Source organism: Heterocephalus glaber, unplaced genomic scaffold (genome assembly GCF_053883595.1).
Source record: "Heterocephalus glaber isolate CG9 unplaced genomic scaffold, H.glaber_assembly_v1.0 deba00001444, whole genome shotgun sequence".
NCBI lineage: Eukaryota > Metazoa > Chordata > Mammalia > Rodentia > Bathyergidae > Heterocephalus > Heterocephalus glaber.
The window spans coordinates 9,532,448-9,548,858 of NW_028258297.1; the positions used below are offsets into that span (position 1 = coordinate 9,532,448).

A 16,411-nucleotide genomic window follows, 5' to 3' on the forward strand; every position below is an offset into this window, starting at 1 on the left:
AGAACTGTTTGCACGGATGTTCAGCCAAGATGCGTCGCAGCCTCCACCTCAACAGATGCTCTTTGAAAACATTTCACGGCTCTCAGCAGTCAGTCCCACTGAAGGGGAGGGGGAGGCCGCCAGAGACAGCTCTGTTGGCAAAGGCGGGCCTAAAATTCCTATTTAGGAGTAGAACCAAAATATGTTTGGCTTCTGTTGTCTAAAACCTCAAGTGAGGACCAAAAAAAAAATTTTTTTTACTCTCCCTCTTGAATGGGCGGGCCTTTGGTGTCTCAATCACAGACAAGAGACAGCAAATGGGAAGAAAGTCACCGAGAACAGAGGAAATCAGGAATACGGAGGTAGGAAGCCAGACATGGAAAGCCTGGAGTGGGGGGGGGGGGATGCTGGGGGGTCGGCATATTGGATCTCTTAACCTTGACTAGGGTAAGTATCTTCAAGGTCAGCTCTAGTCCGGGTCAGCCGCCTCCGCTCAGTACCTCCGAGCTCCGCCTCAGAGTCCTCTCCCTGACATCAGTACCTCCCTCAGCTCACGGGCGCCCTAGCGCTCTTCGATTCTAGACCCCAGTCCTCAGCATCCTTCTTCCTTAGCGCCCCTCGTTCCTCCCCCTGCCACGCCTTCGGACCCGCCCACCGCGGACCCGCGCGCCCCGCCTCGCGGTCCTCACCCCGCCCACTTGAGAGGCGCGCGCCGGATCGGCTCTCTTTAGCGCCAAACCCGTCGGTCCGCGACGCGGGGGTAGCCGGCCTCGGCGTTCCGGCCAGAGTTAGAATCCTGAGGACCTAAAAGCTCTCGCGGGGAGTGGGGGGGGGGGTGTGGGAGAAGGGACGTAAGGGGCTTACCTTGAAAATCTTGGGAAGAGTTGGGTTCCAGGGAAGGCACAAAGGGAGCAGGTGAAGAACCTGAGGTGAGACAGGCGTGGAGACCATGCGCTCCATTTTGCCGCTTTCGCGGTGGTCGTCGCCTGCCCGGGCTGGGGACTTCGTGCGTTCCGCCCCCTCCCCCGCCGGAATCTCGGAATCTTGAGGGGTTTCCGGCCTCGTTGAAATGAACTGGGACCTCAGTGTTGAAGGTCTCCGCATTGCACTCGGGGTCGGTTGGGGTGGGCGGGTGCGGCTGGCCTCGGGGCCTGAGCGACAGAAGCGCGGAAGGCCGCTCACAGGGTCTCCTCGCTTGCCCCGACTCTGCTTCCTTAGTACCTGTTCCTCTGGACTGGCTCCAACCCCTGACTTTAGTATTAAATGAGAAAATGGAATTGACCGAGAAGAATGATTGTGTGGGCCACATTTTATTATAATGAATGTGGTTTCCTGAGATTTAAAAATTTTTTTTCTACAATGTTAAAGACTCTTTAACTGCCTACCAGCCCTAATCTTATATTTTGGGTATCCACCATTTTTTTTTTCTTTTTTTTTTGTACTGGGGATCGAACTCGGGTTCTTGGGCTTGTGAGGCAGGCGGCAGAACCACTGAGCTAAATCCCGGCCCAAAGAATGGATTTTTTATTTATTTATTTATTTTTGGTACCGGGGATCAAACTCGGGTCCTTGAGCTTGCAAGGCAGGCAGCGGAGCCACTGAGCTAAATCCCCAGCCCTCCACCATATTTTTACAAAAGCATGAAACTAGTAAATATATGGAACAAAGTATAACTACTGTTTAATGAAACAAAGATATTGCCATGTTACCAGAGCACCCATTCACAATCAGCAAGCAGGAAAGCATTTGTCATATGTGAGAAAAATAAAATCTATTTATTGAGGGTGAACTAAGTTTCAGATGCCCTGCAGGATACAGGAAGAATAACACAGTGCCAGGATTCTTAGGGTGTTAAACAAACATAATGGCAATTTTTTTTTTAATTCTTTTATTGGTACATTTTAGGTATACAATACGTTTACATTTATCATTGGGTGCTTGTACCTGTGCATGATGTATCTTAGTTCTTATTTTTCCCCCATTACCTGTGCGCCCTTCATTCCCTCTACTCTTCCCTATTTACATAGACTTCGTTTCCATTTTTTTTTTCTTTTATCATAATTTTTTCCTTTCCCTTCTTCCCTTTCCCCTTCCCCTCCCACCACTACTACACCTTTGGACCTTTTCCTATTTCAAATTATCAATTATTCATTTTAATCATTTTAATCCTCATTTACACTTTCAGTTTCTCACACTAGAGAAACTGCTCAGTATTTACACGTGTGTGTCCTATTTATTTCACTTAAGAGTATGGCCTCAATATGCATCCACATAATGGCAATATTTAATAGCAATGGGTAATTCTAAGTAACATTACAATGAAAGAAAGATATTATAGTCATGATTAACTGCAATAGGATATCAGAAGATGATAAAAGTGAGGGAAGAGAAGAAACTAAACAAACTTCCCAGCCTCCCACTCTACACACACACACACACACACACACACACACATGTCACAAACCCAGCAGAGAGATGGATCAGCCCAATCTTTTTCAACAGTGTTCCTCTTATTGTCCTCTGGTCTTTGGTGACTTTGAAATGAGGCCTCTAGGCAAAAAAGTTTTACTATATGAAGGATGACTGCTTCTTAAATATTTCTTATTTTCCCAGAATTGGTTATTTTTCTACTGCTCCCCTTTCAGTATGAAGGAGGATCAAGTTGTGCAGGAAGAATCAGGATTCCAAGATGAAGAGGTAAGACTAGAATGTTGAAAGATATGTAGACATTCAGTCATTCCATAAAAATCAAGTTCCTTGTCTGTTAACTATTATTTTTAGAAGCTGGAAGTAGAAATAAGGCATAATTTACAGATATGTAACAATTTCTTTGGCAAGGGATGCTAAGATTAGCTACATAGCAAGTGCTATAAAAATTTTTTGGAGGGCTTCATGAATGCTAGCCAAGGACTCCAGCACTGAGCTACACCCAGGCCTGGTAGAAAAGTATTTTAATAACATAACTGGTATGGCTATATTGGTACCTATGCACACTAGTACTGAACAATAGCTTGGTGTTGTGCAGATCAAGATTTGGAGGGTAGGAAAATTAAGAAAACATTTTAAATAGTTCAAGTGTTGTTCTACTGTTTTGGATAAAGGTTTTAAAGATTTAAGGAACCCAAGGGAAAGATAATTGGCTTCCCAGACCTTTGAATGTTGGTGCTTCTTATATGTAACAATGTGAAGAAAAAAAAAATTGCTCCCACCTCAGTCTGCCTAGAGAGGTAGAGTTTGAGGGATGACTTGTAGTACTGAATTAACTCTTTAAATATAATGCAACATTTGAATATGAAGAAACAAAAACTGCATTTTTCTGTTTCATCTCCTTTAGGAATCTCTGTTTCAAGACATTGACCTATTACAGAAACATGGAATTGTAAGTAGTTTTTCAATATGTGCTAAGTTGTTCAATTCCCAAGTTTCTCAGTATCAGCCTTCCTCAAACCTAGATAATTCTTTGTTTGGGGGCCTGTCATGAGCATTGTAGGGTGGTTAACAATATCCTTGGTGTTCCAGAAAAACCTTGTCCCATTGTGTGAGATTTGGCTCCACTGGGGCCTGAGACTGAAGAAAAGAAGCAGACACGTTCAGGATTGCACAGAGCACAAACTGTTGGGGAACTTGCTGATCAAAGTGTGGTCCTGGTGGCAGCAAAACCAAGTGGATCCCCTCAGTTTGGGTCAGAGGGAGGGTCATATATACTGGTTAGGACAAAAGAGACTTCAAGGCAGAATATACCTGCTTTATCATTCATTAATTCATTAATTTATTCATTTAGAGACAGAGTGTTGCTATGTAGTCCAGGCTGGCCTCAAACTCATGGCGATCCTCCTACCTCAGCCTCCCAAATTCTGGGATTACAGGTGTGCACTACCACACCTGGCTATACCTGCTTTATCTTACCCTAATACCAAAGAGTCAGCACATTGTGTGCTCCATGGGTAAAGCTCCACATAACATTGTAATGGTGTGTTCTACTTACAGTCTTCAGGGACACTATGCAGGAAAAATATTACTATTACTCTAGGACAGTATATGACTCAAGATGGCTGTAGTCATGTCAAGCTGTATTCATGCAACTGGCTTCTACTCATTTGTTATATGCGAGTAGCACCCTTCCAGCTGAGACAATAAAAAATGTCTCCAGACACTGTCAAATGTACCTGGGGTTAAATTTGTCCCTGATAAGAACCACCGATCTATTGGAGTTGTTTGGTGCTACCTATGATCTCATTCCCCATCTTCTTATCTCTCTAGATCTACTGTCTTCATTAACATAAAATCAGTTATATTTGTTGGTAGCTACAGCAAAGGATGGCAGAAATTCAGACTTAAATAACAAACTACATGGATTTCAATTGCAACCATTGATAGTAAGACTCCTCTGACATCTTTTGAAGCCCTCATAAACTCTACTGGCTTTAGAAAATAGAAGCAAGAGAAAAATCCCAGTCTTTTGGTGATTAGTTCCTTGGATCTTCCGGGGCAGAAGAATAAAAACAGTTTTAAAATTTTAGAACTACTGGTAATGAAGTTCTGTATGTAGAAGGAAGAAGCTGAACTGAGGGGGTGGATGTGTGATAAATGTGTTAACTTTTCCACCAACCAACTTTTCTGATGAATTCCTTGTTACACTGCCACGGTCTCACTAACATTCTTGGGAAATCAGGGCACAGCCAGAACATTTGGCAACCTGCTGGGTATGTTCTACGCAGATATTTCCAGAACATTTGGCTCCATGGTGGGTGGGTTCCACCTGGTTGTTTGTATAAAATTGGCATCATGATGAATGGAGATGGACAGGAAAGCACATGACATAGAATGGGAGCCTTTCAGGATGGCATTTTATCAATCTGCTGTGCCCATTCTTGTATTACAGAACATGGCCGACATTAAGAAACTGAAGTCAGTAGGAATCTGTACCATCAAAGGGATACAGATGACAACAAGAAGAGCCCTATGCAATGTCAAAGGGCTCTCAGAAGCCAAAGTGGACAAGATTAAAGAGGCAGCCAACAAACTTATTGTAAGCAGAATCTATTCTTTGCTGTTTTAGTTTAGAAGGGCTTCTATGAGTTTCCATAGCCTTTCTCATTATGAACATTAGAAACTATTGTGGAAACTCTGTTCTTATAGATCACGATATATTGTACTCCTCTTAACTTTTTATCACTTCAGCTTCAAAGTAACCACAATCAGCTTTTGGAAGATTGAGGTAGGCGTTAAGAGACCTAGAAGAAAGCTGGGGATTTAGCTCAGTGGTTCCGCCATGTGCCTCAAAAGCGCAAGGTCCCAAGTTTGATCCCTGGTACGAAAAAAAAAGAGAGAGAGAGACCTGGAAGACTAATTAAAGTACTTATTTGTTTTACTAAAATTTTTATTTTTATTTCCTTTTATATTACTCCATCTAGCTTTCTGTTTCTTTGCCTTTTCTTCTGTTTGTTTGTTTTACCTTCCTCCTCCTTATTTTTGTCTTATGCCCTCCAATATACCTATGGTTGCTGTAAAAGCACTTGGTATCAAATAAGTTGTTCTCTCCTGGAAGAAGCCAATTGATGAGGAGCATTGGGTTAGAAAAAGGCTAGCCAGGTTGGTTCCACATGTGTGCAGTTGACATAGATACGACTTCAAATTTGTTCACTGAGGCACTTGAGTGAAAGTAACCCCTAACTGGGCCTACAAACAGCAGCCCATGCAGCTGTCAGGCTGCTAGGCAGAAGCATATGTGCTTTAGATCCAAGCTTTTAGGGACTCTAGAGATATCAGCTCTGGAAATAGCAATGTAAAGAAAAGGGTCACCAAGTCCCCCTGTTTGCAGATCAGGCCTCTTCACTTCTCCATTTGTATGTGTAGGTCTCATTCCCAGTGAGTCTGGAAGCTCTTTTTACCTTTAGTTTCCTTCTTCAGAAGTGGCTGGAGAGTGTGGCAAGTGGCAGTGTGGTCCTGAACTCGGAGAGGATCTAGCTGAAATACTCTGACCTCAGTCCAGTTGCTTTAGCTTATATGTGGGTCAAGTCTGCAACTGCCAGGCTGACCAAGGAAGTCCTGGAGCACAACCCAGGGCTTGGGAGACTGCTTTGTTTTATCTCCTAGGCATTATCATTTTCTTTTGGAAAGTACATCTTTTTTTTTTTTTAACCAGGGATCGAACTCAGGACCTTATGCTTGTGAGGCAGGCAGTGGAACCAGAGCTAAATCCCAAGCACAGCTTATTATTATTATTATTTTATTTATTTTTTTTTTGGCATTGGGGATTGAACTCAGGTCCTTGCACTTGCGCAGCAGGCGGTGAAACCACTGAGCTAAATCCCCAGCCCTGCACATCTTATTATTAAAGAAAAGACTTCTCTTTTTTTTTACAAGCACCCTTTACTGCACTCAAGAGTCTTACCCTCTCTTAGCTATAGTTGGGCCTGAGCTTGCTCCTTCTTCTCCCAAGTTCTACAAAGTTTGAGAACCACTGTCATAATATGAAACAACAAAGAGGAAAACACATTCAACTATATCAGGATCCATTTGAATTCATTTTGTCACTGCATCAGCTGTAGCTTATTAATTCACCAAATAAAGAATATATCAGTCATGTGAAAATTTGCCACATGAATAATGAAAACTGAAATTTCTGTGCTCCTTAAAACTTCTACAGCTGGAAAATAATGATGCTGTTGAATGGAATCAACTGAAATATGTGCCATAAATAATATATTTCATTTAATCTTCTCGGCTACCCTATAAAAGAAACACTATTATAATCCCCATTTAACCCAAAAGAGGAAACTGAAGTATAGCAAGATTTAGTAGTTTACTCCACATCATACAATTAACAATTATTAGAGGTACAATTTGAACTTACGTAATGTGACTCCGGAGTCTCAGTTTTTTAACCATCATCTGGAACTGCCTTCAAAGACAAAGGTGCTCACTTCGGCAGCACATATACTAAAAAAAAAAAGACAAAGGTACTGTAGCTTATGCTAAATGATGACTTTGATAATGGAGAATATAGTTTTTGGCAGCACTTGAAATTCCAATTATCATAGTATCCCCCTTTTGAACATGTCCTTTTATCTTTCTGTAGGAACCAGGATTCTTGACTGCTTTTGAATACAGTGAAAAGAGGAAGATGGTTTTTCATATCACCACTGGGAGCCAGGAATTTGAGTGTGTATCTCACATTTTTTTTTAATAACCACTCAGCACAATTTTGGAATCCCGTATATTCCTTTATCTGGTTGTTATTTCTACTATAATAGGTAGAAATAGCACCTTCTTTAGAAATAGTTTGTGTTTTTTTTTCCCTGTAAAATGCAAACTGAAGCAGATTCCATACTGCTTGCAGAAACTGGATTAAATTTCTTCCAAGAAATTCTAACCCAAAATATGTGATTTCTGAATTAGCCTGTATTAACCTACAAACTATTTTTTTTTTTTTTGAGAAAGGGTCTCGCTATGTGGCTCAGGCTGGCCTTGAGCTCACTATGTACCCCAAGCTGACCTCAAACTCGCAGCAATCCTCCTGCCTCAGCCTCCTGAGTGCTGGGATTATAGGGATGTGCCACCACACTTGGCTCTACAAACTATTTTTAAAAATCAGTTTAACTTTTCATTTCTTTTCTTTCTCCAGTAATGAAGAAATTTTTATTTTCCCTTTTGGCTTTACTTTAAAATCAGTTGTTAGACTGAATATTTTAGAAGAAATAATCCACTACTAGTTTTGTTCTTCAGCAAGGACAGGTTTTATTTATTTACTCGCTTATGATTCCTGAAACATCCTCTTCCCCATGGAAATTAAACAGAATGCATTTTTCCCCCTTACTAGGCAGGATTAGTCTCTAAGTTAGAATGATGGCCAAGAAATATTAGAACAAAAGCCGTATTTTCTCAGAAAAAAGGATTTCATTCACTTCTCAGCTTTTTGGCTAAGATCAAGTGAAAAAAGGATTTCATAGTCATATATGCCTTCCATTTGGATTTCTAATGGGCAGGTCAGTCTTCATAGGTCCAAAATGAAACCTGATCTTTCCCCCAAGTCTGCTTCTCTTGGAGGTCCCTCGTGTCAGAACTTTTTCCTGATCTTCAGACATAAAACCCTGATGTCATCCTTAGCACCTTTCCTCCACCCCACCTTTCCTCCACCCCACCTTTATTCTAATCCATTAACAAATCCTACCTGATCTACCTTCAAACTATATTTAATCAGAGCAAACCACCCAGTTTTTTAAGAAATAAATTACAATGCCAAACTCTGCAGGGGAAAATAAAGGATGGAGTCAGGGAGAAGACCTATAGATTCAAAGAGATTTAAAAGATGTCAATTATACATGATGCCCTAGGTCCAACCCCCAATTCTGAAAAAAAAAAAAGAAAGAAAATCACAATGAATGGATTTTATGTGGATCTTGATTCAAAAACACTGTTAAAAAAAGCTGGCATGGTGGCTAATACCTGTAGATACAGCCACTTGGGAGGCTCATGCAGGAGATGAGAGAGTTGAAAAATTAAACATTTACTGGTTGATATTAAGGAATGACTGATTTTTAGGTGTAAGAGTGTAAGAGTAGTGATATTGTACTAAAAATGAGAACCCTTGTCTTTTGGAGCTATATACTGAAATTTTAGGAGTAAATATGTTGTCATATACTTAAAATAATAAGAAAAGGGAGAGAGGTGGTTAGGGTGGTTAGAAGTTAATATGAAAAGATTGATCCTGTGTTGATAGTTGATAATTGTTTAAGCTAAAAGATAGGTATGATGGCTCATTTTACTTTTTTTTTTTTTTGGTACCGGGGATTGAACTCCAGTCCTTGAGCTTGCTAGGCAGGTGGCAAAACTACTGAGCTAAATCCCCAGCCCATCATTTTACTTTTTGACTATTTTTATTTTGATATTTTCCATAGTAAATTTACAAATTATATATATGTATGTCTTTTTTTCTGAGGCAGAGTCTTAATATGTAGCCCAGGCTGTCCTCAAATTCACCATCCCCCTCCTTCAGCATCCCCACTGCTGGGATTACAGGCGTGTGTTACCACATTTGGAAATATATATTCTTGGGTAGATATGCGTGCATCTACAGAGAGTGGAAATATCAATTCAATCATATCTTACCACCTCTACTATTATTTCCTCACTGGTTCTAAACACAACCTGTTTATATCTCTCCTGGAGAGATATAGCTTCTAGCTAACCTCTTTATAACTCTTTATAACCTCTTTATAACTTCTATCTAACCTCTTTCCTCCAAACCTGGTGCTACTGTTTATGCTTTACACAAGAGCCCATATGATCCTCTTAAACATCACTTAGAATATGACACTCCTCTGCTCAAAACACCCTCATGACTCCCCGTGTCATTCACAACAAAAGTCAGTCTTCTCCAATGTCTAATCTCCTCTTTTACTCTGTGCACGTTTACTATGTACCTGCCACACTGGCCTCTTTGCCCAGTTAGAGACACTCCTGTCCTGCATCAGGGCCTTTGCAATTGGTGTTCCTTCTGCCTAGAATACTCTGTCCTTGCATAGCTCCATATCTTGTCATCTCTTACAGGCCTTTGCTAAAATGTCCACCTCTCAAGAAGGATTTCTTTGATCACTTTATTTGAAAATGTAAACTCCCCACCTTCAAACTCCAATCTTATCTTTATTCATAGCCTTTAATAACATCTGACACACCGCATTTTGTGTGTGTGTGTGTGTGTGTGTGTTGCTGTGGATTGAACCCAGGGCTTTGTGCATACCAGGCAAGTCCCCTAACAGTGAGATATACATCCAGCCCTTTATTTATTTATGTTTATTTTCAGATCTTCTACTAGAATGTTAGCTCCCTTAGGTAAAGGATTTCTGTCTCTTTTGTTCTTTGCTTTATCCCAAAAAGATAAAGTGGTGCTCGCTCAATAAATATTTGTTGAGGGCCCGGGATTTATCTCACTGGTTCCGCTGCCTGCCTCGCAAGTGCAAGGAACTGAGTTTGATCCCAGGTACCAAAAAATAAATAAATAAATAAATAAATAAATAAATATTTGTTGAATGACTAAATGAATAAACATATACTGAATACAATAGATTTGGGGAGGACAGTATACTATGTTTTGGGAGAGTCACAATATACACTGGCCTAGTAAGGTTCTGTAAAATTCTGCAGTAAGAAAAAAAAAAAATCTGCTGAACCCAGTATTTCCCCAAACATTTTTTTTTTTTTTGGTACTGGTGATTGAACTCAGGACCTTGCACTTGCAAGGCAGGCAGCGGAACCACTGAGCTAAATCACTGGCCCTCCCCAAACTCTTTAAATCACAGAACTTTTTTTTTTTGCCATGGAAAATCCTACCCCAGAGCAAATTGGTCAAAATCAAGCTGGTCAACAAAATATTTGATTCCAACATTTGATATTCATTTGATAACTTATGGTACCTTAAGAAGCTTTGGGCTAGAAAATTTATTACTGTCATTGTTGAGATTTCTGGTGTACTTGATGTTTGCTTTTGGGCACAAAAAAAGTAAGGAGCTAGGTTTTTAAAAATTAATAACTGATTTATTAAAATGTTATTCATTTTTCCTTAGGCTTTAAGTCCATTTATAAATCTAGCAAAATTTAAGAGGGACTTTATAATACAGTTAACTAAATTCCCTTAAGCATTCTAAATTATACATTTAGTGTGTATTGTTATCTTATCAACATAAAAAGAAACTGTCTTGAGTTTCTCTCTGTTTCAGGTGCTCCAGAATAAATGAATTTATTTGGGAATAACAGAATTGCGTTTCAGGATATACTCAATATGGCCACAGACATATCCAGGGGGCTGGGGATAAAGGGAAATCTTTTATAGATAAAGAAGATAGGAAGTCTGTGTTGAAACCAGAGATTATAGGGGTCTTTTTTTTCGTTGTTTTTTTTTGGTACCAGGGATTGAACTTGGGACCTTACGCTTGCGAGGCAGGCACCGGAACCACTGAGCTAAATCCCCAGCCCCTGTAGGGGTCTTTTTTAGGAGCAATGTGACTTATTGGCTGAGACAGCCATTGCTAGGCATGTGTCTTTGTTCAAACACCTTATCTGGAATATTGCAATCTTGAGAACTCCTTGCAGTAGGTCATATTACTTTCTAGTTTATGTGAAGGATCATCTGTTGATAGTCTTATTACAGGCATGTATGTGCAAAGGGTTTTTTTCATGGACTCCCCTGGCTCCATTATGTAAGAGTTTGACATAAGTGACTCCATTTTGATACTGGAAACTTTCAAAATTTCCTTTAAAACCTCTATTTGTCTTTTTTTTTTAAGACAGGGTCTCCCTATGTAGACTGGCCTTGAACTATGTGGCCCACACTGGGCTCGAACTGACAGCAAATCTCCTGCCTCAGCCTCCCAAATGCTGGGATTACAGATGTGCACTACCACACCTGGCATTTTTGTCTATTAACACTCAAATGTTTACAGTTATCTAAATATCTTCTGTAAATCTAATAAACTTAAAAGTATAGTGATGGGGCCAGGGATTTAGCTCAGTGGTGCCACGCCTGCCTCACAAGCGCAAGGTCCTGAGTTCAATCCCTGGTACCAAAAAAAAAAAAATATATAGTGAGATTTAGGCACTCATAAATGTTCAGTTACTGTTGATAAATTTAGTTATCAATATAAAAATGACAGATCTTACTGAGTATGGTGGTGCACACTTATAATCCCAGCTACTTGGGAAATGCCCCTGAGTTTGAAAAAAATATAAATATAAATATATACATTTTGTGTATATTTCATATAAATATATGATTTAATCATCCAGAGGTTATTTTGTTATGATAAAGAGGCCAAGTACTCTTACACTTTAAATAATTTCAAATGTCAAGTATACACAGATTATTACCAGATTTACTGTGATATTATAATCTGGGTTTGATTTGTATCACCATTTTTAAATCGCTCTAGATTTGAAAACATTATTTCTATATCTAATTGTAAATTTTCCTGAGTTTTACAAAGGAGACTATATTATCCCAAGTAATTTTTTGGTACCCTTAGAGGCGAATTTGCGGGTTACCTTTTCCAGATTATTGACATTACATATCAGACATGAATTTTGTCTGATATTTCCCAGAGCTATTGCCTTTCAGGGTAAATTTTCTCAAGATGGGAAGGGACAAGTAAAGCTCTCTGTCTTTTTTTTAATGTTTGTTGTTGTTTACTTTGGATACTGATGCTAAACTTCCAACTTCCATAATTAAAAAAGCAATTTTATGCCTTCCTTATTTATTTCTAGGACAAGTGGAGGATAACATTTTTCCTTTCTTACGGGATTGTCTTGACATTTCTGAAAAATAACATTTTTACACTTCAAGGGAAACCAAAGTCAAGTCAAGCCCACATGTTGGGCTTGCTCCCTCGGCTGGGCAGGCAACAGCCCTATGGGAGCAGCAGGCCAGGCTGAGGGCTCCAGGCCCTCAGGCACAGGCAGAAGGCAGCCCCTCTTCCCGCTGCCCACAGCTGCCACTCAAGGCCAGGGTGGCTGCTTTCCTGGTGAGCCACAACTGTCATCTAGCCAGTGCCGCTGCCTCCCACGCAAACAAACCCCTAAAATGTCCAGGGCCAGGACTGGCTACTGAATGTGAGGATACTTGGCTGCTTCAGCCATCGCACCAGGAGGCCCGCGCCACCTCTCTTGGCAGGCAGCAGGCTCTTCTGCAGGAACTGGCTGGACCACTGGGGTGTGTTGGTCTCATCCTTTAGGGGTGTCTCTTGGTCTTCCTCTTTTTGGGTGACTTTGTGGCCACCCACTGCATCATCTTTTGGCTGCTGCCACTTACCTTGGGCTCTTTTTTGACCACCAAGTGGAGGGGAGTCAGACACTCAGGGGTGTTGTTCCTCGAGTTGTCGACCACTAAATCTCTCTTTAATAGTTGGTTAGCCTATTAGAGTCTCCAAGGGCCTGACCTCCAGATGGGCTGATCTCTCAGCTCAAGTTTTTTAGATTCAAGTTAGCAGGACAGTATCAAGATTTTTCCTTCTTCATTGTAGTCTCCAGGCTTCATTAAGTTTGTGGGTAACTTCCAACTTTTCTTCAATTTACATTTAAATGGCTCTCTTAAACTATGTAAATGTAAATCAACTGGATCATCTTATCTCTATCTCTGTCCAAAAAAGACATGCTAATAGATGTTTTTAAAGCCCTCCTAAGGTGTTTTTTTTTTTTTTGTACCAGGGATCGAACTCGGGACCTTGCACTTGGGAGGCAGGCAGCGGAACCACTGCTCCTAAGATTTTTAAAGTGCTCCTACTGGGTCTTAGCACAGTTAACATAATATTTATTACATTTAATGAATAAAAGATCATAACTTAAATTTAGTTCTTTTCATATCAAGAACATTAAATGCACTAAAACACTGGGTTAGCAATTAAATGTATGCTGTCAAAACCTAGCAGTTATTCTCCTAACTGTAACATCTTTGAACATTGTCAGTTCTGATATGTTATCCATAAAATTTTATTTTTGTGAGATAAACTAAACATGGTGATGATCACTGGATTCTTCTGACATCTCTTTCATATTTTTCAGTATATTAAAAATTTAATATTCAATCGACTCTTAGAAACATTATTCTTGCACAATTTGAAACACCCAATAACAACTATGACCACTTGGCTGAGGGGATAGCTCAGTGGTAGAGCACTTCCCCAGCACGTACAAGGCTCTGGTTCAACCCCCAGCACTACAAAACAACAAAAAACCCAAGACCATGTATTCTAATTCCAATTCAGTTCAGAATAATAGTGAACAGAAGGTCTTACTAACACCTGCACTGTTGATACCCAGAAGTAAAAAGACCAGAGCTTCTTAATTGCTTTACTGATCTACCTGCTCATACACAGGAGAACCTATGATCTGAACAGGGTGAGTGTCAATTGTTCAGCTAAGAATTCCTGTTCATATTGTAGAGATAGATTGATAAATAGATGATAGGTTGCTAATTTTATGAATTTTTTCTCATTTCTTGATATCTCTATTTCTATCCCTGTTACTAATGCTTTCTTTCTATTTCCAGTAAGTTGCTAGGAGGTGGAATTGAAAGCATGGCAATCACAGAAGCTTTTGGAGGTAGGTAGAACCTTAATATTTTGTTATATGAAATTTTATACACACGTATAGTTAAATAATGAACAAATAAGTTCCTATTTTGAAAGTTATGATGAAATCTCAATTATGTCATGCAGAATCATTCTGGTATGCAGTGAAAATAAATAATAACTACAGATGGGTCATACTGACATTTTTATCTTTGTATCTGTGATTACTATAGAAGGGAATAAAGGTGTCTTATTCCTCCAAAAGGTAACTGAATAATGAGGTTGATCTTATGTCTAAGCAATGCAAATTCCATGGATACAGAGATGAGATTCTCTCTTTACTGATTATAGCCTCTATATTTTTTACCAATTCATGTACAGATATATATCTATATATAGATATATATAGATATATATAGATGTATATATATATTTTTTTGGTACCAGACTCAGGGGCTTGCACTTGCCAGGGAAGTGCTGTGCTGCTGAGCTACACTGCCCCGCCCTGCCATTTTTTTCTTGTTTTGCATGTATAGCTATATTATGCACCACATCTAACAATTTTGTATTTGAAGTCCTCGGGAACTAAATGTTTTATTGTTTCTGTTGACTTGGGGATTTAAATCTGGATTTCATCTTTTTATTTATGTGTGGCTTTGGGGGTCAGGGAACTAAATGTTTTATTGTTTCTATTGACTTGGGGATTTAAATCTGGATTTCATCTTTTTATTTATGTGTGGCTTTGGGGATCAAACCCAGGGCCTCACATATGCTGGCAAGTACTGCAGCACTGAGCTATACTCCTAGCTCTGGAGTGTGGTGTAGAGCTTCATTATTTCTGTTGACTCAGTCCTAGTGACTTACTTTGTTTCATTAATTTTTTTATATTTGTGAGCTTATTGCTTAATTTTAATCTATGAGAGTACAGTGGACCTAACTGGTAAGTAGAGAAGTTTTTCTATAGAAGGAATTTGCCTCTGGTAACAAGGCAGTGCCACCAATTTGAGATTACTTCAGCTCCCCCTTGAGGATCTCAGTTCAGTGGTGGATCCCTAGGCTTTCTTTCCTGTGGTGAGGATCCTTAATTTTCATTTATATGAGTGTTTCTAGGGAAAACTTGCTTAAATTTTTATCTAAAAGACAGATCTGTGCAAGAATACCTTATTTTTATTATTGGTATCAATATATACAGAATCTATCTGTAGATCTACAAGAGCCACTTTAAGGGTGAGATTTGACAGTTGGAAAAGAAATAGTAATATTCTGAGGTCATGTTTTATTTTTATAAAAATATCTAAAAAGTATGCATTTTTAAAATTACCTTTTCTGTATTTCACAGAATTTCGTACGGGGAAAACTCAGCTCTCCCATACCCTCTGTGGTAAGGACACATGACAACAACATAGTAATAACAGTGATCATAGCTTTCACTTACCATCTATGTACTCTGTGCCTGACATTTTACATAATCTCATGTAATCTCAACAAATTTAGAAGGAAGCACAAAACTCAAGAGAGGTTAAGTAACCCGTCCATGGTCGCACAGATTCAAGAGCTGGTCTTTGAATGAGTGGTGTTTGAGGTGCTGTTTGTTGTATGTACTACATGATGAACACTGAATGAAAACAAGGAGAAGGTAAGTGGGTGTGTGAGTGTTGGCAGGAGAGGTGTCCACCATCTCAGTTTTTCTTATTCCATCTGTTCTGTCTTTTTTTTACAAGAATGACACATCTATTGAGGCCTAGAATCCTTTACTTTCCATGAAGTAAGGTAGACCCTAAGAGAGACTTAAAAACAAATTTTTCTAAAACAAACTAAGCAAAGATAGCTCCTTTTTCACAAGGACACTACTTTGCATTTGTTTGACTTAAGTAGAAGGAACATGCCAATGTGCTTTAGAAGAGGGTTCTGGAATCAGGATGCCTGACTCCACTCTTCTTTCCCCTTTAGCTGTGTGACCTTGGGGAAGTTGCTTTACCTCTAATTTGTTTCATCTGTAAAAAGAAACAATGAATGTGCCAAATCTTAGGGTGGTTTTGGAAAGCAAAGTAATGCAGATATCTGGTTTGAAGTACAGTACTAACTACTACCACATAAAAACATAAAAAATAAATGCACTTAAATAACCTACATTATTTAAAGGTAACTTAAATGAGTTATATAGCACAAATTATATTTGTGATTTTTTTCTTATAAAAGACAATTAGTAATATTTAAATTCTACTTCCATTTTTGGAGGGAGAATTAACTTCTGTGAATATCTCCCATTGAGAGAGATACTGAAATTCTTTGTTGAATTACTACTGTCTTGGCAAAATATTTACTATTTCACCACTGGTTAATAAGATTAAACTGCAGCATGCTGTTTAGAA

At 39.3% G+C, this 16,411-nt stretch overlaps 1 protein-coding gene across 2 annotated transcripts in view; it reads left to right on the forward strand.

Annotated features, from left to right (window-relative positions):
- Positions 1-688: 688 nt before the first annotated feature.
- The window catches only part of Dmc1 (DNA meiotic recombinase 1), a 37,824-nt gene continuing 22,101 nt past the window's right edge, over positions 689-16,411 (forward strand). The window contains exons 1-7 of one of the 2 annotated variants that reach the window (XM_087213876.1): positions 689-908; positions 2,593-2,676; positions 3,314-3,358; positions 4,862-5,008; positions 7,061-7,143; positions 14,018-14,070; positions 15,379-15,420. In XM_087213876.1, the coding sequence (XP_087070002.1) occupies positions 2,626-2,676; positions 3,314-3,358; positions 4,862-5,008; positions 7,061-7,143; positions 14,018-14,070; positions 15,379-15,420 (421 nt within the window). In that variant the 5' untranslated portion in view covers positions 689-908; positions 2,593-2,625. Of the gene's footprint in view, positions 1,074-2,592; positions 2,677-3,313; positions 3,359-4,861; positions 5,009-7,060; positions 7,144-14,017; positions 14,071-15,378; positions 15,421-16,411 lie in introns of both variants that reach the window. The other variant, XM_087213877.1, reaches the window with a different exon arrangement.